We start from the raw sequence: 24,488 nt of genomic DNA, 5'->3' as shown, positions 1-24,488 counted from the left end.
TGTTAGTACTTTGTTAGTGGAAGGTTGTTAAGAATGGAATGAGTTGCTTTGTGAGGTAATGACTCACTTCTTTGTCACCAGAATGCAGTAGAAACTGAATGGTCACCTCTTAAAAATATTGTATAAGGGCTTCCTGCTTTGAAGGTAAGGTTGAAATAGATGATTCCCAGGTCCATATGATTTTTTGGGAGGAGGAGTAGGAAGGACTTCTATTTTCATCCTTCAACCTTTTTTCACATTGGATTCTTGCTGTAATGTAATGCTTGTGGGACTATACTGTTGACATATTATTGGTTAAATGGTATTATATGGAGCAAACTTTTCTCTTTCAGACTTTTGCCCTGAAATAGCCTTAATTCTGGGAAAATAACCATTCACTAATTTTGACAATCTAGTCTCTGCCAGGTTTTTCTCTGAGACACCTTAGGACCTTTTCAAATGGAGATTTTTTTTCAACTGGTTTCCCTAAGTCTGTGGCTGTGTTCTAAAATTACAAATTACTTCCCCTAATATCCAGAATGTTCTTTGTTATAATCACATTTCCCTAAATATTTGTATCAATCTTTACCTTGTTGTTTAACTCCTCTGTCAGTGAGCAAGCAGGGAACATGTCTAGGTTTTAAACAGTGGGAAGTTCTTTCTCATCATTTTTCTCATTTTTATTTCCTTGTCTCTTACAACACTGTATGATGACAGCTCTGGTCTAGTTGCTAAACATCTGCACAGAGCCACTGAAATCCATAAGGTTTTGGGTTTCTTTGTGGGACATGATGTCAGGTGCGTCCCAACTACTCATGAGACTGCTACTCTTGGGAGCGTGTCTGTCACTATGACAAAATGCTGGGAATAACAGTGAACTAAGAAGCTTAAAGAGAGGCTGAGAGGGAGCCAAGAGAAAAGGAAATGAAAAAATGAATCCTAGGGAGGTAACCAAGGCAAGGGTAAAAGGTTGGATATAAACAGTACAGGAAGAGAAAGGAAACAGGAAAAGAAGAGCACAGAGAAAGAAAGAGAGTTTAAAAACCTGTTCTTTTACCTTGAAGACTTACATCCACATAGATCCTTCAAATGCAACAAAAACTATTCTTTAGAGAAAATAAAAGTTAAAGTTTGAAGATCAAAATAGCTAGTAAAAGAGAAAAGAAAAATCTCCGTTTACAGGTAGCCATTCTAGGTTAATCATTTACCAGAAGCACGATAATTGCATAGGCAGTATAAACTTGTATATCTGGTATGGGCACTTTCCATAGTAAACCACAAATGAGAAAAAAATTAAAGAAGAAAATAACCTCATATCCAAGAATGACTAAATAAATAACATAAAAAGTCTTTTTTTCCTGAACAAAAAGGATCTGAAGATAAATCCCTGGTGTGTGTGTGTGTGTGTGTGTGTGTGTGTGTGTGTGAGAGAGAGAGAGAGAGACAGAGAGACAGAGAGACAGAGAGACAGAGAGAGAGAGAGAGCAAGCTCTATGTGGCATTTTTACCAAATGACAAATTTTAAGGCATTGAAATAGCCCTCCTTAATGTGTATGGTTTCAGAATTTCTTTAGCAATAATGTGGGCATATTCAACTTATATTCACAACAAAACATACAGTTTCACATTCTGACATTAATGTTGAATATCCATCAATTACAAATTACTAATACTTTCTTTGGAAATATTTTCTTACCTGAAAAAGTTCCATAGCAAATCAATTTAACTTTATTATTTTCAATATGAAATTTATTGTCAAATTGGTTTCCATACAACATCCAGTGCTCATCCTAACAGGTGCCCTCCTCAATGCCCATCACCCACTTTCCCCTCCCTCCCACCCCCCATCAACCCTCAGTTTATTCTCAGTTTTTAAGAGTCTCTTATGGTTTGGCTTCCTCCCTCTCTAACTTTTTTTTTTCCTTCCCCTCCCCCATGGACTTCTGTTAAGTTTCTCAGGATCCCCATAAGAGTGAAAACATATGGTACCTGTCTTTCTCTGTATGACTTATTTCACTTAGGATAACACTCTTAAGTTCCCTCCACGTTGCTACAAAAGGCCATATTTCATTCTTTCTCATTGCCAAGTAGTATTCCATTGTGTACATAACCACAATTTCGTTATCCATTCATCAGTTGATGGACATTTAGGCTGTTTCCCTAGTTTGGCTATTGTTGAAAGTGCTGCTATAAACATTGGGGTACAAATGCCCCTATGCATCAGCACTCTGTATCCCTTGGGTAAATTCCTAGCAGTGCTATTGCTGGGTCATGGTGTAGATCTATTTTTAATTTTTTGAGGAACCTCCATACTGTTTTCCAGAGTGGCTGCACCAGTCTGCATTCCCACCGACAGTGCAAGAGGGTTCCCATTTCTCCACATCCTCGCCAGAATCTATAGTCTACTGATTTGGTCGTTTTAGCCACTCTGACTGGCGTGAAGTGATATCTCAGTGTGGCTTTGATTTGTATTTCCCTGATGAGGAGTGACGTTGAGCATCTTTTCATGTGCCTGTTGGCCATCTGGATGTCTTCTTTAGAGAAGTGTCTATTCATGTCTTCTGCCCATTTCTTCACTGGATTATTTGTTTTTCGGGTGTGGAGTTTGGTGAGTTCTTTATAGATTTTGGATACTAGCCCTTTGTCTGATAGGTCATTTGCAAATATCTTTTCCCATTCCTTCAGTTGGCTTTTAGCTTTGTTGATTGTTTCCTTTGCAGTGCAGAAGGTTTTTATTTTGATGAGGTCCCAATAGTTCATTTTTGTTTTTAATTCCCTTGCCTTTGGAAACGTGTCAAGTAAGAAATTGCTGTGGCTGAGGTCATAGAGGTTTTTCCTGCTTTCTCCTCTAGGGTTTTGATGGTTTCCCATCTTACATTCAGGTCCTTCATCCATTTTGAGTTTATTTTTGTGAATGGTATAAGAAAGTGGTCTAGTTTCATTCTTCTGCATGTTGCTGTCCAATTCTCCCAGCACCATTTGTTAAAGAGACTGTCTTTTTTTCCATTGGATACTCTTTCCTGCTTTGTCAAAGATTAATTGGCCATACTTTTGTGGGTCCACTTCTGGAGTCTCTACTCTATTCCATTGGTCTATGTGTCTGTGTTTGTGCCAATACCATGCTGTCTTGATGATTACAGCTTTGTACAGAGGCTAAAGTCTGGAATTGTGATGCCTCCCACTCTGGTCTTCTTCAATATTACTTTGGCTACTTGGGGTCTTTTGTGGTTCCATACAAATTTTAGAATTGCTTGTTCTAGCTTCGAGAAGAATGCTGGTGCAATTTTGATTGGGATTGCATTGAATGGGTAGATTGCTTTGGGTAGTATTGACATTTTAACAATATTTATTCTTCCAATGCATGAACACGGAAAGTTTTTCCATTTCTTTGTATCTTTGTCAATTTCCTTCATAAGCCTTCTATAGTTTTCAGCATACAGATCTTTTATATCTCTGGTTAGGTTTATTCTTAGGTATTTTATGATTCTTTGTGCAATTATGAATGGGATCAGTTTCTTTATTTGTCTTTCTGTTGCCTCATTATTAGTGTATGAGAATGCAATTGATTTCTGAAAAATTGATTTTGTATCCTGCGACTTTGCTGAATTCATGTATCAGTTCCAGCAGACTTTTGGTGGAGTCTATCGGGTTTTCCATGTATAATATCATGTCATCTGCAAAAAGTGAAAGCTTGACTTCATCTTTGCCAATTTTGATGCCTTTGATTTCCTTTGGTTGTCTGATTGCTGATATTAGAACTTCCAACACTCTGTTAAACAACAGTGGTAAGAGTGGACATCCCTGTCATGTTCCTGATCTCAGAGGGAAAGCTCTCAGTTTTTCCCCATTGAGGATATTAGCTGTGGGTTTTTCATAAATGGCTTTTATAATATTTAAATGTGTTCCTTCTATCCCAACTTTCTCAAGGGTTTTTATTAAGAAAGGATGCTGAATTTTGTCAAATGCTTTTTCTGCATCGATTGACAAGATCATATGATTATCTTTTCTTTTATTAATGTGATGTATCACATTGATTGGCTTGCGAATATTGAACCAGGCCTGAAGCCCAGGAATGAATCCCACTCGATCATGGTGAATAATTCTTTTTATATGCTGTTGAATTCGATTTGCTAGTATCTTATTGAGAATTTTTGCATCCATATTCATCAGGGATATTGGCCTGTAGTTCTCTTTTTTTGCTGGGTCTCTGTCTGGTTTGGGAATCAAAGTAATGCTGGCTTCATAGAATGAGTCTGGAAGTTTTCCTTCTCTTTCTATTTTTTGGAACAGCTTGAGAAGGATAGGTATTATCTCTGCTTTAAATGTCTCGTAGAATTCCCCAGAGAAGCCATCTGGTCCTGGACTCTTATTTGTTGGGAGATTTTTGATAACTGATTCAATTTCTTTGGTGATTATGGATCTGTTCAAATTTTCTATTTCTTCCCGTTTGAGTTTTGGAAGTGTGTGGGTTCTTGGCAATTTCTCCATTTCTTCCAGGTTGTCCAGTTTGTTGGCATATAATTTTTCATAGTATTCCCTGATAATTGCTTGTATTTCTGAAGGAGTGGTTGTAATACATCCATTTTCACTCATGATTTTATCTATTTGGGTCCTCTCTTTTCTTTTTGAGAAGCCTGGCTAGAGGTTTATCAATTTTATTTTTTCAAAAAACCAACTCTTGGTTTCATTGATCTGCTCTACTGTTTTTTTTTTTTTTTTTTTTTTGTATTCTATATCGTTATTTCTGCTCTGATCTTTATTATTTCTCTTCTTCTGCTGGGTTTGGGGTGTCTTTGCTGTTCTGCTTCTAGTTCCTTTAGGTGTGCTGTTAGATTTTGTATTTGGGATTTTTCTTGTTTCTTGAGATAGGCCTGGATTGCAATGTATTTTCCTCTCAGGACTGCCTTCGCTGCATCCCAAAGCATTTGGAGTGTTTATTTTCATCTTCATTTGTTTCCATATATTTTTAAATTTCTTCTCTAATTGCCTGGTTGACCCATTCAGTCTTTAGTAGGGTGTTCTTTAACCTCCATGCGTTTGGAGGTTTTCCAGACTTTTTCCTGTAGTTGATTTCAAGTGTCATAGCATTGTGGTCTGAAAGTGTGCATGGTATGATCTCAATTCTTGTATAGTTATGAAGGGCTGTTTTGTGACCCAGTATGTGATCTATCTTGGAGAATGTTCCATGTGCACTTGAGAAGAAAGTATATTCTGTTGCTTTGGGGTGCAGAGTTCTAAACATATCTGTCAAATCCATCTGATCCAATGTATCATTCAGGGCCCTTGTTTCTTTATTGATCCTGTGTCTAGATGATCTATCCATTGCTGTAAGTGGGGGTATTAAAGTCCCCTGAAATTACCACATTCTTATCAATAAGGTTGCTTATGTTTGTGCATAAACACATATCATATATGTTTTATATATTTGGGGCCTCCCGTATTCAGTGCATAGACATTTATAATTGTTAGCTCTTCCTGATGGATAGACCCTGTAATTATTATATAATGCCCTTCTTCATCTCTTGTTACAGCCTTTAATTTAAAGTCTAGTTTGTCTGATATAAGTATGGCTACTCCAGCTTTCTTTTGACTTCCAATAGCAAAATAGATAGTTCTCTATCCCCTCACTTTCAATCTGAAGGTGTCCTCAGGTCTAAAATGAGTTTCTTGTAGACAGCAAATAGATGGGTCTTGTTTTTTATCCATTCTGATACCCTATGTCTTTTGTTTGGAGCACTGAGCCAATTTACATTCAGTGTTGTTAGTGAAAGATAGGTTTTGAGTCATTGGGTTATCTGTAGGTTTCATGCATGTAGTGATGTCTCTGGTACTTTGTGGTCCTTGCAACATTTCACTGACAGAGTCCTCCTTAGGATCTCTTATAGGGCTGGTTTAGTGGTGATGAGTTCCTTCAGTTTTTGTTTGGGAAAACCTTTATCTCTCCTTCTATTCTGAATGACAGACTTGCTGGATAAAGGATTCTTGGCTGCATATTTTTCCTGTTTATCACCTTGAAGATTTCCTGCCATTCCTTTCTGGCCTTCCAGGTTGCAGTAGATAGGTCTGCTACTACGTTATGTGTCTACCTTTGTAAGCTAGGGCCCGTTTATACCTACCTGCTTTCAGAATTCTATCTTTATCCTTGTATTTTGCCACTTTCACTATGATATGTCATGCAGAAGATCCATTCAAGTTACGTCTGAAAGGAGTTCTCTGCGCCTCTTGGATTTCAATGCCTTTTTCCTTCCCCAGATCAGGGAAGTTCTCAGCTATGATTTGTTCAAGTACATCTTCAGCCCCTTTCTCTTTCTCTTCTTCTGGAATTCCTATTATACAGACATTGTTCTGTTTGATTGCATCACTTAGCTCTATAATTCTCCCCTCATACTCCTGGATTTTTTTTTTTATCTTTTTCTCAGCTTCCTCTTTTTCCATAATTTTATCTTCTAATTCACCTATTCTCTCCTCTGCCTTTTCAATCCGTGCTATGGCCGCCTCCATTTTATTTGGCACCTCATTTATAGCATTTTTTAGTTCCTCATGACTACTTCTTAGTCCCTTGATCTCTGTAGCAATAGATTCTCTGCTGTCCTGTATGCTTTTTTCAAGCCCAGTGATTAATTTCATGACTAGTATTCTAAATTCTTGTTCTGCTATATTGCTTAAACCGGTTTTGATAATTCGTTAGCTGTCACTACTTCCTGGATTTTCTTTTGAGGATAATTCTTCCGTTTTGTCATTTTGGGTAGTCCCTGAGTTAGCTCTAAACTGCAGGGCACTTCCCCTATGCTGTCTGGAGAAACTGGTGTTGGTGGGCAGGGCTGCAGTCAGACCCGATGTCTGCCCCCAGCCCACCACTGGGGTCACAGTCAGACTGGTGTGTACCTTATCTTCCCCTCTCCCAGGGTAGGAATCACTGTGCAGTGGTGTGACCCCTGTCTGGGGTACTTCCACACTGCCAGGCTTGTGGTGCTGCTTCGATGGGATCTGGCCAAAGATGTATTAGCCAGGGTGGATCTGCAAGGTGCATGGGGGTGGGAGGGGCAGGCTTAGCTCGCTTTGCTGTTGGTGGTCCCTTGTGGGAGGGGCCCTGCAGCACCGGGAGGGAGGCAGGTCTGTGGGAGGGATGGATCCACAGAAGCACAGTGTTGGGCGTTTGAGCAGTGCAAGCAAGTTTGGTGGCGGGAACTGGTTCCCTTTGGAATTTCGGCTGGGGGATAGGAGAAGGAAATGGCAATTTCCAGCACCTTTGTTCCTCCACCAAGCTGAGCTTTGTCTTCCGGAGCTCAACAACTCTCCCTCCCGGCGTTCTCTCGCCCTCCCAGCTCTCTGAGAGCAGAGCTGTTGACTTTTAACATTACAGATATTATGTCCTGCTGGCTGTCAGAACTCACACAGTCCAGCCCCTCTGCTTTTGCAATGCAGACTTCAGGGGCTCTGCCTTGCCAGCCGGGCTGCCCCTCTACCAGCCCATCTCCCTCCTGCCAGTCCGTTTACCATGCACCACTTCTCCACCCTTCCTACCCTCTTCTGTGGGCCTCTTGTCTATGGTTAGCTCTGGAGAGTCCGTTCTGCTAGTCTTCTGGCAGTTTTCTGGGTTATTTAGGCAGATGTGGTGGAATCTTAGTGATCAGCAGGATGAGGTGAGCCCAGCGTCCTCCTACGCCGCCACTTCCTCTCTTATGACTCTCAATTTAACTTATAAAATAAGTCAACTTGGATTTCAATTTTGTCCATTAATACATATAACACATAAACACAAGGGATAAACTATAACTTATCTGTGGTGTGTGTGTGTGTGTGTGTGTGTGTGTGTGTTTGGGGGTAGTGTAAGAGGATAAAATGTTGATTTTGAAAAGATAAAAATTACTCGATAAATCCTAATGTCTTTTCTCTAAGGTAAAAGTATTTTTATTTGTAACTCATTTGATAAGTGAAGAGAGTGATTGGAATATAATGACCAGATATGACTGATTGGCTTCAGGTTGTATCGTCCTTTGGTCTGATGATCATGGGATATGTCCAATTATTAAATTTTTATAGTAAATATTATAATGAGTTGACTCAAATAATTGTCATGCAACCTGTGCCAAGAATCTGTAAGAGCGTTCCTCATCTGTAACATAAAGAGATTGAGTTAAATAATCTCTAATGTCCTTTTTAGTTCTATGAAGTTAAGTCCTTTGCTTCTGGTTTTATTTTTCCACCTCTGTTTAGTTAGCATACAGAAATGAACCTACCATCAGAATGTCACCCACTTTAAAAAAAAAAAAGAATATCACCCACTTTCTTCACAAGTAGCACCCAACTGCAGTGTTATGAATCTAATATACTTGTTAATGAACTTTCATCTTAAGTCTCCTTATTGGAGAGGTTTTTAGTTCATTTGCTGGCAAGGAGGGAAATACCTTCACCTACATATGTGTTTAGTACTTTTTCAGATTCTTCTTGACTTTATTGTGTCAAACAATAAAGATCAGTTTACCAGGGCAGATAACAGAATGACTTTAAATTTGTTATGTTACTACCCTATGATTTTTCTCCTAGAAGTAGTGTGGCAAATGCAACAAACTGATAACTATTTTCAGGAAACACGATTCACATAGCTTTCAACAACAGAATTCCCTAACAGCTTTCAAAATAATATGCTTACTATTTGGTACTTGATTATGTGTATTTGGCTAGGTATTGATCAATGTAAATAATGTTCCTGCTCTAATAGAAAAACCCATAAATTTCAGTGGCTTAACACCATAGAAGTTTACTTCTCACTTACTTCACTGAATGTGTGTTGGTGAATGTTCTGGTTGCTCTGGGCACTGGCAATTACCTGATAAACATGGAACATCTTTTGGGATGTCAGGTCTTGAAGTGGTATATATTACTTCTGGTGACATTTCATTGACCAGAACTAGTAAAATGGCCCCATCTAGATACCACTGGGCTAGCAAATGTAGTCTTCCTAACATGCCTAGGAGGAAATTAAAATGGGCTGGTAAACACAGGGGATTGTTTCTGCTATAGTATTCTATAGATAGCAATGAGCCATATTTAGTAATGAGTTGAAGAAAAGGGGCCTGAAGGAGAAAACAGCTTATCTAGGCACATTTTCCATGACCAAGGTTAGGGGGGTCGTTAGAAGTTGTAACAATTATCATGTTGTATTTAGATAATTCAGAAACCAAAGAGTGGTAAAAGTTTAGAAATTAAGTTGATATAAGGCTGGAGAGGATAAATGCTGAGTAGGGGGAATGTACATTATTATTTGCAGTGTGTGTGTGTGTGTGTGTGTGTGTGTGTATGTGTGTGTGTGTTGGGGGAGTATTTACAGATTCTGGATATAATGTCTGTCAGATATTGGTTTCACATTTTTGTGTGGATGCCCTACCTCCTAACTGTTCTATAGTCTACACTTGCTTTTATGTCATGGCTTAAACTTAAGATCTCTCTAAGTGCAAGCTTAAGAAGCTAGAAAAAGAAGAGCAAATTAAATCCAAAATAAGAATAAAGATGGACACAAAAACAATAAAAACAGAAATCAATAAAATAGGAAATAGAAAAACAATATAGACTACAAATGAAACAAAAAGTTGATTCTTTGAGCTCAATGAAATTGACAAGTCTGTAGCTAAACTGATGAGGAAGAAATAGAAGATACAAATGACCAATATCAAGAATGAAAGTGAGAATATACCTAGAGAGCATAGAGACATTAAAAGAATAATAAAGGAAATACTATGGAAAACTTTATCCCAATTAATTTTGACAAGATAAATGAAAAGGACAAGTTCTTTAGGAGCTTACTCAAGAACTAGATAACCTGAAATATATAATATTTTTACTGATATACATTAGTATATAATATTTATTGTTATATATTAATATATTTATTATTTATTAAATAATATATATTATAATTAATATAATTTATTATATAAATATAAAATATATGTATATGATATATGACATATAATATATAAATATTAATATATAATAGTAAATATATTTAATATATAATATATATTTAATATATTTAAATATATATTACATGACTTTATATATATATTTTAAATATATATACATACACAAGTATATATATAGTATATATATAACGTGAGAAAATACATTTTTGTTGTTTAAGCCACAAAGTCTGTAGTATTCTGTTATGGCTGCCTTAGCAGTCATAACACAATAATATATGGTGATCAGATGAGGTTTATCTCATTTGAAGGGTTGGTTTAACATTTGAAAATCAGTGTAATTCACCAAAATTACAGCATAAGAAAGAAAAATCAGGGGCACCTGGAGGGTCAGTTTGTTAAGTGTCCGACTCTTGATTTCTGCTCAGGTCATGATCTCACGGTCTGTGAGACCAAGCTGGCATTGGGCTCTGTGCTGGCAGTGTGGAGCCTGCTTGGGATTCTTTCTCTCTCCTCTCTCTCTGTGCCTCCCCCTAGTCACGTGCACACACACTCTCTCTCAAAATAAACATTTAAAAAAAAGAAAGAAAAATCATATGAATATCTCAATAGATACAAAAAAACCATTTGACAAAATTCAATACCCATTCATGACAAAAAGAAAATAAAACGTCTCAACAAACTAGGAATAGTAGGGAACTTTCTCAACCTGATAGAAATCACCTACCAAAAACTTACAGATAACATCATACCTAATAGGGAAAAAGTAAATGCTTTCTCCCTAAGATCAGAAACTAAGCAAGAATTCTTATTGATTTGATTTACTATTGTACTAAAGTTCCAGATCAGTGCAATAAAGCAAGAGGTAAAACTATCTTCATTCACAAATCACATGATCGGCTATGTTGAACATAATAAGGAATTTATTTAAAAACCAGTAAAGGGGTCCCTAGGTGGCTTAGTTGGTTAAGCTGCTTTGGCTCAGGTCATGATCTCATGATCTCATGGTACCATATATAAAAATTAAGTCATATAAATTTATGATAAGAATTTAAACAAAAAGAATTAAAACCATAAAACCTCTAGAAGCAAACATAGGGGATATCTTTGTGACATTATGTTGGTCAAAGATTTCTTGGGACACAAAAAACACAAATCATAAGAGAAAAAAAGTGGTAGAGTAGACTTCATTTAAATTAAAAACTTCTGTTCTTCAAAGAAACTTAAGAAATTGAAAAGGTAAGACAAATATGGGGAGAAAATATTTACAGAATACATATCTGATACAGAACTTGTATCCAGGATATAAAATAATTCTTACAATTCAATAATTAGAAGACAAAAAGAATCTATTTTAAAAAATTGGCAAACGTTTTTAAACAGCCACTTCTGAAAGAAGACATAGAAATTGGAAATAAGCACATAAAAGGATGCTCCATACCATTCATCATTAACAATTCCCAGTCGAACTATAGTTATATACCACTATGCACACAAAAAGCCAAAATTAAAAAAAAATTGACAATATGTTGGCAACATGTTGGCAAGAATGTAGAATACTGGGTCTCTCATACCTTGCAGATGGAAATGCAAAATAATATGGCCAATTTGGAAAACTATTTCATGAATTTTTGAAAAAATAAGGTTAAAAATACATAAACCATATGAGCAAAGATCCCACATCTGGGTGCTTATCCAAGAATATACATACACACACAAAAAAACCCTTGAACATATATATTCATACATTTTCCTTATAATAGCCAAAAACTAGAGTGTCCATCAACTTGTAGAGAAACAAATTATGTATCCATGCAATGGAACACTATTGAACGATAAAGAGGAATAAATTACATGTTCATATAAAAACATGCATGGGGGGGTGCCTGGCTGGCTCAGTTGGTAGAGCGTGTGACTCTTGATCTCAGGGTCCTGAGTTCAAGCCACATGCTGGTCATGGAGCCTACTTAAAAAATAAAAAAAGAAAAACATACATGAATCTTAAAAGCATTATGCTATGTGAAAGAAGACAGATAACAAAAATTTCATATTGTATGATTCCATTTATACGGAATTCTAGAAGGGCAAAACAGAAAAGCAGGTCAGTAGCTGCTAGGATCCAGGGTTTGGAGGGAGGGATTAACTACAAAGGAGCATGGAACTTTTTTGGGGGAGGGAGGGGAAAAATATCTTGATTTTATTAGTGATTTACACAACTGTATACATTTGCCAGAGCTCACTGAATTGTATACTTAACAATTCTGATCACCAGTTCCAACATGTGTGTGTTTTCCCCCTGTACCACCAAGCAATTCTCCCACACCAGTTGGGTATTCTACAATTCAACTGAGTTGTGACCCTATTTACCTGGAGACGGCATCAGATCCCACATGTTAAGGGCTCAGTTCTTAAAGGGACTAATGGCAAGACGCTCCTCTCCCCTTCAGAAATCACAAGTTCAGGTTGCCACTTCGGCTTCTGAACAACCTGCTATAGACTGAAGGTTGCCATGGCCTCCTCCTCAGGTTCAATTAATTTGCTAGAACATAACTTGGAGAAACAGTTTACTAACTAGATTACCGGTTTATTATTAAAAGATGTAACTCAGTAACAGCTAGATGGAAGAGATGCAAAGGGCAAAGTATGAGGAAAGGGCATGAAGCCTCCATGTCCTGAGTGAGCCACTTCTCTCAGAATCTCTAAGTGTTCACCAACCTGGCAACTCTGAACCTGTGCTGCTTTTTGGTTTTTATGGAGGCTCCATTACATGGATACTATTGATTAAATCATTGGTTCTGGGCAACAATTCAACCTTCAGCCCCTCTCCCGGCCTCATTAACAAAACAAAAAACATTTTAATGCTCTGGCACTTGGGAAATTCTGAAGGTCTTAGGAGCCTCTGTGCCAGGAAAGAGGACAAAGATCAAATACATATTTCTTATAAATCACAGTATCATAACACTTAAAATTGGTAAGCTTTACGGTATGTAAATTGTACCTCAATAAAGCTGATACTGAAGGGAAAAGATTGTTTTCTCCAGGATTTCTGACTGGATTTATATAAATCAATAGACCAAAATAGCTGCTCTCATAGATCTTAGAGGTGAAATGACTCAAAAAGAGCCACTCTGCCAGAATTCAGCCTCAGGAACTTGTCATCTCTTGCAAGTAATTCAGCAGTTGTGTCTAGAATGAGAATCTTTACTGGGAAATAGAAAACTGATAGATCTCTCTTCTTTCAGAAACAAATTTACAGAAATTTTCAAATGTAAGAGTTCATAATGCATGTATTTTGTGATAAGAGTTCTATTCAAAGTCCTCCTACCTATTTTGTTGATAGTGCTTACCAACAATACTCTCTGTAGTCACTGAAATCAAAGGAATTCTTAAACAACATGTTACTCTTTCTCAAAACAAGGAGAGAGAATTGTTTCATTCATTTATGCATTCAGTGAACATTTGTTGAGCACCTCCTCTGTGCTAGGCAATAGGCTGAGAGAAAAAGTGAATGAATGAATGAATGAATGAATAAATAAATAAATAAATAAATAAGGTGTGGTCTTTACCCTCTGGAGATTGCTGTCTGCTCTAAGTTTCTTGGGGTTACAATTCAGAGCACTGAGCTTTCAGGGATTTGTCATTGTCACTAAAGACTTGCTAGAAAGACTGAGGATCATGAAAATAAAGAATGTTTAAAAAAATTTTTTTTAACGTTATTCATTTTGAGAGACAGAGACAGAGGGCAAGCAGGGGTGGGACAGAGAGAGAGGGAGACACAGAATCATAAACAGGCTCCAGACTCTGAGGTGTCAGCATAGAGCACGATGTGGGTCTTGAACTCACCAGCCGTGAGATCATGACTTGAGCCGAAGTCAGATACTTAACTGACTGAGCCACCCAGGTGCCCTGAGAATGTTTTTAACTGAAAGTTCTTTAAATCCCCAAATGCTGCAGTTTTTCAAGAGGGAAGGCCAATCTTTCCCATTCATAAAAAAGGAAATGAGGGCGCAAGGACAAGAAGCTTCCATCCCATGGTTAGACGATGAGTGAGCGAAGACTCTCTTGACTCTTGTTCAACAGTCTGGCGGCCCCTGGGATCATCTTCATTGTGATCATTCCTCTCATTACTCACTGTGGAGCAGCCTGTTACTATGTTATGCTTTCTTCTTGGAGAAATGCCAGGTTACTTTTACAATTTGAACACCCATACCATTAGTAATTTCCATAGGTCATTTCTACTCTGTAAAAAATATTATAAGTGAAATGCTTATTTCAGCAAAGAAATGTTTTCTATGGAATCTTCCTTCAACACAAATACTGCTTTTAAAACAATTCCTTTCCATTTGTTGAATAATTCTGAAAAAAGTGATTTGTTTTTTGAGGGAAATAGTGACTTTTCCACAAATATTTTCAGCAATTATTTTGATAGTAAAGTATTTTCTGGTGAAGTAGGAGGAAGCAGATAGGTTTTCAAGTGTGAAATAGAAAAGCGGCTGTAGCAGTGTAAAGATTTGGTTTTTGTTTTTAATTGTTTTTAATGGTTGAGTTGGTGTGTAGTATTGCACTAAAAAGCTTTATCTTCTCATAAAAATAAGACAGTATAATCATATGGTATTCTTGACCCATACTTTCATTTGTCATTTATTCAGTGCCTCCTATGAGCCAAACCCTGTATGAGGCAGTGCTGTCAACAAAACTCTTAGGAAGATGGCAATATTCTGTCTGCATTGCCTAAATATAGTAGTCATTAGCCACATTTCAAATGTGGCTAAAAACTGAATTTTAATCAGCTTTAAATTTCATTTAAATTTAAATCGCTACATGTAGCTAGTAGTTATCAAATTGGGCAAGATATGTATGAGGAGTAATTAATATGAAGTGTCTCAATATGCACAATGTAGTTGTGGTGTATTTGGAAAGATGTAGATGTAGGATTTTTTCCCAGTGATTTCTGTCCACAAGGGTACTAAATCTTTCAGAATCATCACTTGCAATGAATCTACAATTAAAGTGAGTAAGTCTGTATTCAAAGGTCCAATGCATCCTATGCATACTTAAATGTCCACGTAAATATATGTGCACGCATATTTACAGTGAGAAAACAAAATGCTAGGACTCTTTCAAGCTAAGAAATTAAAGAGGATGGTAGAATAGGACTCTTAGGTTCAATTGCTCATTGACAATTGTCAGTGCAATAGATATCGAAGGTATCAAAGCGAATATGAGACAGACCTCTACCCCATGCAGTTTTTTAATGTTTTATTTATTTTGAGAGAGAGAGAGACTGTCTGTGTGAGCAGGGGAGGAGCAGAGAGAGGGAGGGAGACACAGAATCTGAAGCAGGCTCCAGGCTCCGACCTGTCAGCACAGAGCCCGACAAGGGGGCTTGAACTCAAGAGTTGTGAGATCATGACCTGAGCCGAAGTTGGACCCTAAACTGACTGAGCCACCCAGGCGCCCCAAAGTACACACTCTGTGAGCAGAGTCTGAACTTGTACTGGGAGACCCCATTGGATGTCGAGTCCAATGCCTTAACCCCTCAGCCATCACAGCCACCTCACGCACAAATTTTTATGGAAATGGTCCTGAGACCCTATTCCACAATTGGGGTCCTATAGTCAGATGAAAGTTATAAAAACAAGCAAGATTATGAAAAGAGTAGGGAGCCTGGCTCTACTCCCCACTAGGGGGAGGTGGGAGGTGCTACTCTCTAATTCTAAGCCAGTGAAGGGACTTCAAGGGGCCCTTGAGCCTTGGAGATATTTGATACTGTTCCCTGTAGTTGGAAAATACTGAGGATGGTGGCCCAACTCATGTCCCAAACAGCTAATGGAGACTGCTGCTTCCCAGGAAACTCAGTGTGGGAGTGAGTCGACCATGCTTTAGGGCAGGGCCAGCGATCTCTTGCTGTGTGGTTGGGTTAGCCTGCACTTCCAGAATTAGTAAACTCAGGGATATGTGTTTCCTGTGGACCAGATGTGACTCACTTGCAAGACCCTTGGCCTTGGATTGACCTTCTTGGGGTCTATACAACAGGGTGGGCCGGAGAGAGACTTCAGTGGGAACAGGTGTCCTGCTGGGTACCTAGGGTTGAATAACAGGAACAGGGGACCTCTCCCACCCTCTTTCCCACTGCATACTTCCAGCTAAGAAGAGAAAATTTAATGCTAGGTCAATTTTTTTTTAAGCCACTTCCCTTTATTTGGATACCTTCTAGAGGTTACAAGAGGTAACCTAGTCTTCGTGACATAAAACTGTAACACAAACATACCGTAAGCACCATGCAGCTGGCCACGTGGACTTCTACCTCCAGGTAGACCTGGCAAGAGTTGAAGGTACAGGTGAAGCACCTCTTGCTTGCAAGACCTTACACACCGTGGTTTTTAGATCTTCCTCTCCCTTCGCCAGAGGAGGGCGCCTTTCCTTCCAGACCCTGCCTCTCTGCTGCACACGACCTGAGGCAAGAGGAAAAAAAAGCACAGGTCTTTGGCACTTTCGACTGAAAACGTAGTTTTTCGTTTGCCACCCCCCTGCAGGCACATTCGATGTGGGATAGTCCCGAGACTAGACTGCAGGGTGGATGTGAACCCCTGGTCCTCTCAGGCGGGACCCTCCTGAGGGGGAATGGACCTTAAATGGGGAGGCGGGTGGGCAGGTCCCCGGGACTCTGGCAGTGGTAGTTGCCCTAGGAGCTCCTTCAGAGGCAAACAAACCCCAATACAGACCTGAGAGGCCTCTGCCCGGCGTCCCCACCGCCCCGGACTCTGGGGGGGGGGCGGGCGTTGGAGATGGGGGTGGGGGTGCTAAGCGCTTGTCTTGGCCGGCGCGCGGCCCTGAGCTCTTCTCGGGCCCGAGACACACGGCGCCCAACTCGCAGTTCCTTCACGCGGCTCTTCCACAGAGGAAACACCATCGAAAGCGCCTCTCACTTTCCTCAGGGTAGGAAAACTGTCGGAGAAGAAGACAAAGCAACAGGCAGGGTTCCGTTCTCCAGCTGGAGGCCGGAGGGCGAGCTCGGGGCACCGAGCGCCGGCGGAAGGCCTGGGGCACCGCCCCCTATCCGCCCCTGGGGCACCGCCCCCTCCACCTCCCCTTCCACCCCCTCCCACTCTCTAGAAGTTACCTCTTCTCGCTTTCCCGCCCCATCTCCGCCCCCGGGCGCCTACCCCGCCCACCGCCCGCCTGCCGGAGCCTTCGCGCGGACGTCTCGGGGGGCCTCGGGGGCGGGCGGGCGGACGGCCTCGGCAGCCTCCGCCAGGGTGCGCACCGCCTCCGCCACCGCCACCGCGGGGCTGCTTGCTCGCCTCCACTCGGCTGTCCCGGGAGCCCAACAAAGAGCGCGCGGCGCCGGCCGCCAGCCCTCAGTCGCTCCCTAGGCTCCCTCGGAGCGCCCGGCGACAGTTTCGGCGCGGGCGATGGAAGATGGAAGGAAGAAATGCCGCGGTGAGGCTCGAGAACCGCCGGGGGCTGAAGGGCGTGTAGGCTCGAGCGCGGTGCTCACTCAGATGGGGGTTTGCTTTGCTTTGTCGCTCCTCCGTGCCTCCGGGTTCCTGGGCCACTTGTGTTTGTGCCTTGATGTCAGGTTCTGGTAACAGTTTTCCTTTTTGCTCTTTCTTTGTGTGTGTTAGGAACCCAGAAGGGTCAGCTTTGTGGTGTTAACGTTGAGGTGTTTTAATTCAACTCTCCGCTTTGAAAACCTGACTTGGGAGAAAAGCCTGAGTACTCATACTTGCTGAAGGATCAAAAGAAGGGAAGCATTAAAGAGGACTTGCGGTGCCAATTTTTACTCTGCCCAAGTCAGGTCTTGTATTTAGGGGCTATCATGTTTCTCTGTCAGGGAAAATAAAAACCAAAAAAACAAAAAAAGAAAACAGCAAAAATTCCCCCAAAACAAATTTGCATTGAGCGAGCAAACGGGAAGATTATTTGGTATAATATTCTCAGTATCTTTTAAAGACGTTTCATTCTGTTTTACATGCATTTAACTTTTATCTGCTGTTTCAGCTGTGAGTTATAGCAAATTATGTTCTGAGATTAAAAAAAAAAAATAGGTTAACACTTAGAGAACCTGGGTTTAGAATGTTGTCACTGACCTAAATAATAAATGTTTAGTTTTACCGTTCCCCTTGATGTTAAACACCCAGTAGACAGAAGAAGTAAAGGGAATTAGTTTTATTTTATAGAAACTGATTTGCTTGACAGTTGGCTCCAGGGTTCCACTCCAGAGTAACTCTTCTTCAGTGGGTCGAGGTGTTGGTGTGGGGATAAGGCAGATCTTGAAAATTACACGGAGTGGGATTCCGAGAACAAATGCTTCAATTTATTAACTATAATTGACTATATAAAAAGGATTTTGAAAAGCCCAATAGCCAGGTAAGCAAGAGAGAATTTCTGCTGTCAAGGAGCTGCTTTCTAGTAGGAGAGACTTCTGCATAGGTTACGATGGGGGAATCCAGAGGAAGGAGAGCTTCTGACCTAGGGGCTTGGAAGTCCTTTGAGGAGCTAGTGGTTCAGCTGCACCTTGAAAGGGGGGAAGGTTTTGGCTGGCTTTTTGTGTGTGTGGGAAAGGATGTTCTCTGCTGGAGGAAGAGAAATGCACTTTCTACCCTATTGCAAGAAATGCTTTACCATCCTTTCTTTTCTTAGACTATTTACAAATCAAGAGACTTTTCTTCAAAAAAGTCATTAAATTCCTCTTCAGTTAAAAATGCAGCATGCTCAGCAGAACCAGCAAAACAATACAGATAAATTAATACCTTCCCAACCAATTTTTAGTGGCTTGATGCATGTCTTTAGAACAACCTTCATATATCCATTCACAGATCATATCACCAATATATGACTTGTCTTGTCAGATATTTCATTAACGTATGCTTTTTATACTGAAAGGAGCCAAGAGGTACCATGGAAAGCACTTGGGCTAGTAGGTAGGACGCCTGGCTTGTAGGTTTTGTTACCGACTGAGTTTTTGCTGTTGTCTTGGGCAAATCGTTTAACATCTGTAGCTAAAATTTCTTCCTTTGTAGGTTGAGAGAATTGGGTAGATGCTTCCTCAGAGCCATCTAGCACTAGTATTTTATGGTATAATGCATAAACATGTACATGCATTACTAATTCAGTGATGTACTCTTCACATTCTATCTCTTAATTTGTGTTTGTGAATGGATTGTCACTCTTATCCTGGCCATTGAATGTGGGAGAGTGATTAAAGCTGCAAAGCTAAAATACCCTTAATTTAAGGTAAAGTTCCACAGTTGAATGTTATTTTTAAAAATGCAAGCATAAGAAGCTTGATTTGCAAATCTGAATTTGTGTTGGCTTTAAAAAATGTTTTGTTGACACTCTTCACTTCATTTGTGAACAAAGAGTAATACATACTTTACTATGTACATTCTACTTAAGAGGTTCAATTTTGCTTTTAAGTAGCAGCTAAAAAATGAGATACTTTAGAAATCCTTTTAGGATAGTAAATCTTGGGAATTTGGAAATAAAAATAAAATAAGACAGAAAATCAGCTCATTGAAAAAGGAAAATTCAGAGATGCTTTCCATAAATGGCTATATTCACTTTTTAAAAAGTTGGTGTTTATATATTTGTTTGTTCATCCTGATGGAAATGTGAGTGGGATTTAGTCTGGCATTACATTAAAAAAACATGTCCAAGGCATTACTGCTTTTAGAGGTGATTTTTTTTTTCCTTTAGAAATTCTGGAGTCATCTGTCCTGCCTTATTCATAAATGGACACACCATTGTGGTAATGGGTTAATTTCAGTCATGGTTAAGCTGAGGCAAAAACTATGTGAACATTAAACTGTGTATGTGCTCCAGGTTGGTTTGTTTCAGGTTTATCTGAGGTATGTTGTCATATGGCAATTATGAAAAGAACAGTTCTTTGGGCTTGGGTTAGGAGGTGAGTAATGGATGGTGATCTTTCCCAGTTTTTAGAAATGAATTCAGATATGGTTGACGTTTAGGCTGTCTGTGAAAAATAATCTGGCGATCAGTAGGTGACCAAAGTTCACTTACCTCAGGACATGAGTCAGGCTCACAGAAGGCTGGGGATCTAGTTTAGTTTCAAATCAACATTTAGGGATTCTTCCTCTGTAGTCTGGGTTAAACACGGAAGTCCCTACTTGCCTTTGTTAAGAGTGGAGATGATTTATCTTGAATACTGTCTTTTAGTTCTTTCTGAGTTCTCTCACAGTTAAACCAGCTTAACCTTACTTTAGAAGAGTACAGGATCCAGGTGAATTTCTCCAGAGCATTTGTTCAGAGTGTCCCTGTCTGGACCGTTTGTGCAGTTTGTGATATTGTATGCAGATTCAGAGGTTTGCTGGAAAGAATTTTAGTGGTGGCATTTTTGAGAGTGTCCCTTTGTACTTTTCCTGTGTTTCAGAGTTACAAAGACATTTTTCACATGCTGCAAATTAGTTTTAGTGCAGTGGCTACAGTGGCGATGTCAATCACTGTTGCAGTTTACAGTGGAGAAAATGGATAATTTGCAGCATATGGTTAACAAGTTATTCTTACATCCAGATCACCAGATTTCTGTGCCTCATTTGAAAATAAGGTGTAACTCATAACAATAATGAATCTTTGCTTATGCTATCTTTTTTATATAAAAATAGCACATGTCCCTGCAGACCTTGTTTTTCACTGTTCCCAGAAGGTCAACAAACTGGGGCCCTAGTCGGCAGGGACTTTGTTGACAATCCAGGGCACAGATATGGTGAAGCTTTTCTCTTGGGGACACTTCTGGTGTGAGGGAGTCACTAGCTCCTCTCCCCTTCCTCCATGTGAGTGTGTGGCCTAGGCCAGGGCCCGCCACTCATTTCTTGGGGCTTGCTTGACTTCAAACAGCCATCTAGTATGAAGCTCCCTTTTCTTTGGCCACAAACCATTGATATGAGTCAGAATAATTGTTCGTGTTGATGGATATTTTCAAGTTTATTCTTGGAGTTAGGGATTTAGGGTAAGTGGAAAAGTGAGCATTTTGATCCGAGCCTGGGGCTCTTTTCTTACAGAGTATTTTCCTGTGGATTGTCCAGGCAGCAGCATTTTCTTTGAAGTTTCACCTTAAGTCCTAACTTCTGGAAAAATGCTTATTTTAAGCATTAAAAAAATTTTTTTTGATGTTTATTTTTGAGAGAGAGAGAGGGAGGGGGCACGCAAGCAAGCATTCAAGCAGGTGGGGGAGGGGCGAAGAGAGAGGGAAACACAGAACCTGAAGTAGCCTCCAGGCTCTGAGCTGTCAGCACAGAGCCCAACACCAGGCTGGAACTCATGGACTATATGAGATCACGACCTGAGCCGAAGTCAGCCTCTTAACGGACTGAGACACCCAGGCGCCCCTTATTTTAAGCATTTTAGAAACCTCACTTAAGTTTTCAGGAGATGCATTGTTACCATCATAGCTAATACTGATTGAGATCTTACTGTGTACTTTCACAGATTACCTCCTCTAGTCCCCATGACAACCCCATGAGGTCAGTACTATCATTATCTCCATTCTGAAGTCTGGAGAGGTTAAGTAACACAGCTAATAAGTGGCAGAATGAGATTTAAATTTGGCAGCCCAATTTTCTTAACTACTATTCTGCTTTTATGTCCTCAAAGTTAGCATTGTGTGTTGTAGAAACTGAACTTTTTGGTTGTCATATTTGGATTCTGTGGGTCTTAGAATCTGAAATTGGATGACTAATAAACAACCATTATTTTATATATGTGTTGCCTCAAATAGTAGGACCAAGATTGTTGTTTGGCTCAAGAGATGGAAATTGTGTAATTTTCTTTCAAAAACACCTGTAGTGTCTAAAGGGTTCACTAAGTGGATCATGTAAGGAGTTCATATAGTTATAAGCAATTTATTGAAATTCAAAACAAAGCAGACCAACAATTTAAAATTGAACTTTCACCTATTTTAACTTATAATTATGTCACCTCATAGAAGTGATCTAGGCTTTTTTTTTTTTTTTTTTTTTTAATAACTGTGGGTATTGACACACAGAAGGCTAATTTTTTCTTCTTGTGAGCTGGGACTTAGGTTGCTGAGAAAAGGACCTGAAACAATGAAGAGGAGAATGGGGAATGAGCTGAGGGCGTTAATAAAAAAGATCAGGCGGCAGCTGCTCCCCTTTCTTTTGCCTTCTGTTCCCAGAATTTTGCTAAGAAAAAGTGAATTATAGAAATGGAGCAGCTTGGTTCTTTCTATGGCTATTTGGTCTGTGGACAAGGCAAGTAGAAAAGTGTGAATAGAAGAAGTTATAGCTTGTTTTGTTTGGGCTTCAGAAGATTATTGATTAAGGGCCTGTGGAGTTGCTTTTCTCTGTATATGAACACTTATACCCTTTTCTGAATTTTGATTTTCAGCAATCCTTTCCAAGAAGTTATTTGATAGGCACAGTATAGATGGACTCATAGGACATTGAGGGAAGGGGAAATCTAGGTGTAAAGTGAGTGGCACAGACAGTGCAGTTTAATGATTGCTGCCTTTGTGGTTAATAATATTTTCTAACAAAATTATATTGGGAAAACAGTGAGAAATGGCAGCAGGTCATGTGATCTTTCATAGCATCTCCTCTGATCTTTCCTTCATCTCTCTAAATGCTGCAGTCAACCTGCAAGTGTTCGAAGAAGCACTTGGGTCTTTCCTTGGGTCTGAAACTATTCATTGGAATATCAGTTTGCTTTGGGCAGATGTTTACATTTATCAGCTTCATTTCTGGTGGCTCCAAAGGGTCCATGAGCTGTCTGCTGATGCTTATGTCTCCATATAAAAACCTCCTGTGTAGGAAAAAAATCTCATTGCTTTCCATGAACTAATATCTGTAAGTAATAAATTAAGGCAGAAACTGAAGTACAGACATTAATATGCTGTTCATTCATTCAGCAGATGTTAAGTATTTATCATGTGCTAAGGTCTCTGTTAGGCTTCAAAAACCCTCGTGCACTGACCACTAAGAAAACCTGCCAGGAACATTCAGAGGCATTTGGGTACTTCTGAGAGTCAAACCTCACAATCTGTGAGTACTGGTACTGTGCCTAAGAACTCTGAACTTAAAAACTTTCATAGAATCAGTGAAGTTTCTGTCTTGCAGTATTGTCAAACAGTACTTTCTGCTATGATGGAAATATTCTGTATCCGTGCTGTCCAGTATGGGAGTCAGTAACTGCATGTAGCTACTGAGAGCAGTTGGAATGTGGCTAATGAGATTTAGAAACTGGATTTTAAATTTTATTTATTTAGGTAAATTTAAATAGCCTCATGTGGCAAGTGGCTAATATATTGGGTAACATAGCTCTAGAGCAAAAATGCATTAATAGATGGCATTGGCTGTCCTATACAGTCATTTCTCACTTGACCATCTGGTTGCTTATGATGTGTTTACTGATTAGGCCTTGCTAAGTTTTTAGTTTTGCACATGGTTACTCCATCATGTCAGATAAGTATAAAAGCAGTGAGCGTGTATGGAAGCATGGGATTTTAATGGAAATGAAAGTGAAGGTAAAATCATTAAATGTGCTGAGAAGGAAGGAAAAAAATATATTTGACAATAGGAACTATTCTGGAAAAAAAATAAGTTGTGTAATAGGTAGCATGCAGTTGACAATACTCAGCAAGGTGGAGGAAAACCTTTGATAAAATGGAAAAACTTGAGTGTCTGGCTGAGAGTCCACTATGATATTAATGAGTTGTTTGAGAACTTACAGAGATGGTGAGAATGCTACAGTTGACCTTTTCTGTTGCAAGCTGTGGGTAGTTCCATAGTTTCCAATCCCCTTTGATCTGCTTTTCATCACAGAGAGTATCCAGGTGGGTAGTGGTTGATATCCAAGTGGCTAAGGTCTTTCCTGGGCCCCCTGCAAAGCTGTGTTGGAGAGCCAATAGATTTTCAGTGCAGATGAAACTGAGATGTCTGAATAGTATAAATATTGACAAGGAATGTGCCTGGTTTTATTTGTTTATTTATTTAAAATTTTTTTTAGTTTTAGAAAGAGAGAGAGCATGTCATATAGGGGAGAGGGGTGGAGAGGGAGAGAGAGAGAATCTCAAGCAGGCTCCACGCTCAGGGCAGAGCCCAATGCAGGGCTCAATCCCGCCACCCTGGGACCCTGACCTGAGCGAAAGTCAAGAGTTTCATGCTCAACTGACTGAGCCACCCAGGTGCCCCAAGGAATGGGCTTGGTTTTAAAACTACACATTAGTAGAGGTGCTTCTGCACCATGGTTAGAGATAGAGAAAACACTAAGACTGTGGAATGGTGAAAAAAAATCTTACTCTTTTTCCCCAAATACCTTGTAGTGACAAGTCTGGGAGGTGGACTTGTTTGCAGGCTTGAGTGGAATTTGTGTGAAATCATGAGAGAATTCTCATGGTTAGGTCTCTGCTGGAATACATTCTAGTTTTTGAGTTTTGTAGCTTGTGGTGAAAATACAGTGATTGTCACCACCTACTGTGCAAAATGTGGGGATAGGAAATGGAGAAGGAATAACGTGTATTCTGTATATGTTACATGCCAGATTCTATATGAAGTGTGTGTGTGTGTGTGTGTGTGTGTGTGTGTGAATTTATATATTCTTATATTTTCT

The 24,488-nt window shown here is 39.6% G+C and overlaps 1 protein-coding gene across 1 annotated transcript in view; it reads left to right on the top strand.

Annotated features, from left to right (window-relative positions):
* Positions 1-17,221: 17,221 nt before the first annotated feature.
* Positions 17,222-24,488, top strand: part of PSD3 (pleckstrin and Sec7 domain containing 3) — a 582,944-nt gene continuing 575,677 nt past the window's right edge. The window contains exon 1 of the mRNA XM_032592851.1: positions 17,222-17,342. Within this exon, the coding sequence (XP_032448742.1) occupies positions 17,322-17,342 (21 nt within the window). The 5' untranslated portion in view covers positions 17,222-17,321. The remainder of the gene's footprint in view (positions 17,343-24,488) is intronic.

This window comes from Lynx canadensis, chromosome B1, assembly GCF_007474595.2.
Source record: "Lynx canadensis isolate LIC74 chromosome B1, mLynCan4.pri.v2, whole genome shotgun sequence".
Taxonomy (NCBI): Eukaryota; Metazoa; Chordata; class Mammalia; order Carnivora; family Felidae; genus Lynx; species Lynx canadensis.
The sequence above is the reverse complement of the archived record's forward strand: the minus strand, read 5'-3'. Positions and strand labels throughout refer to the sequence as shown.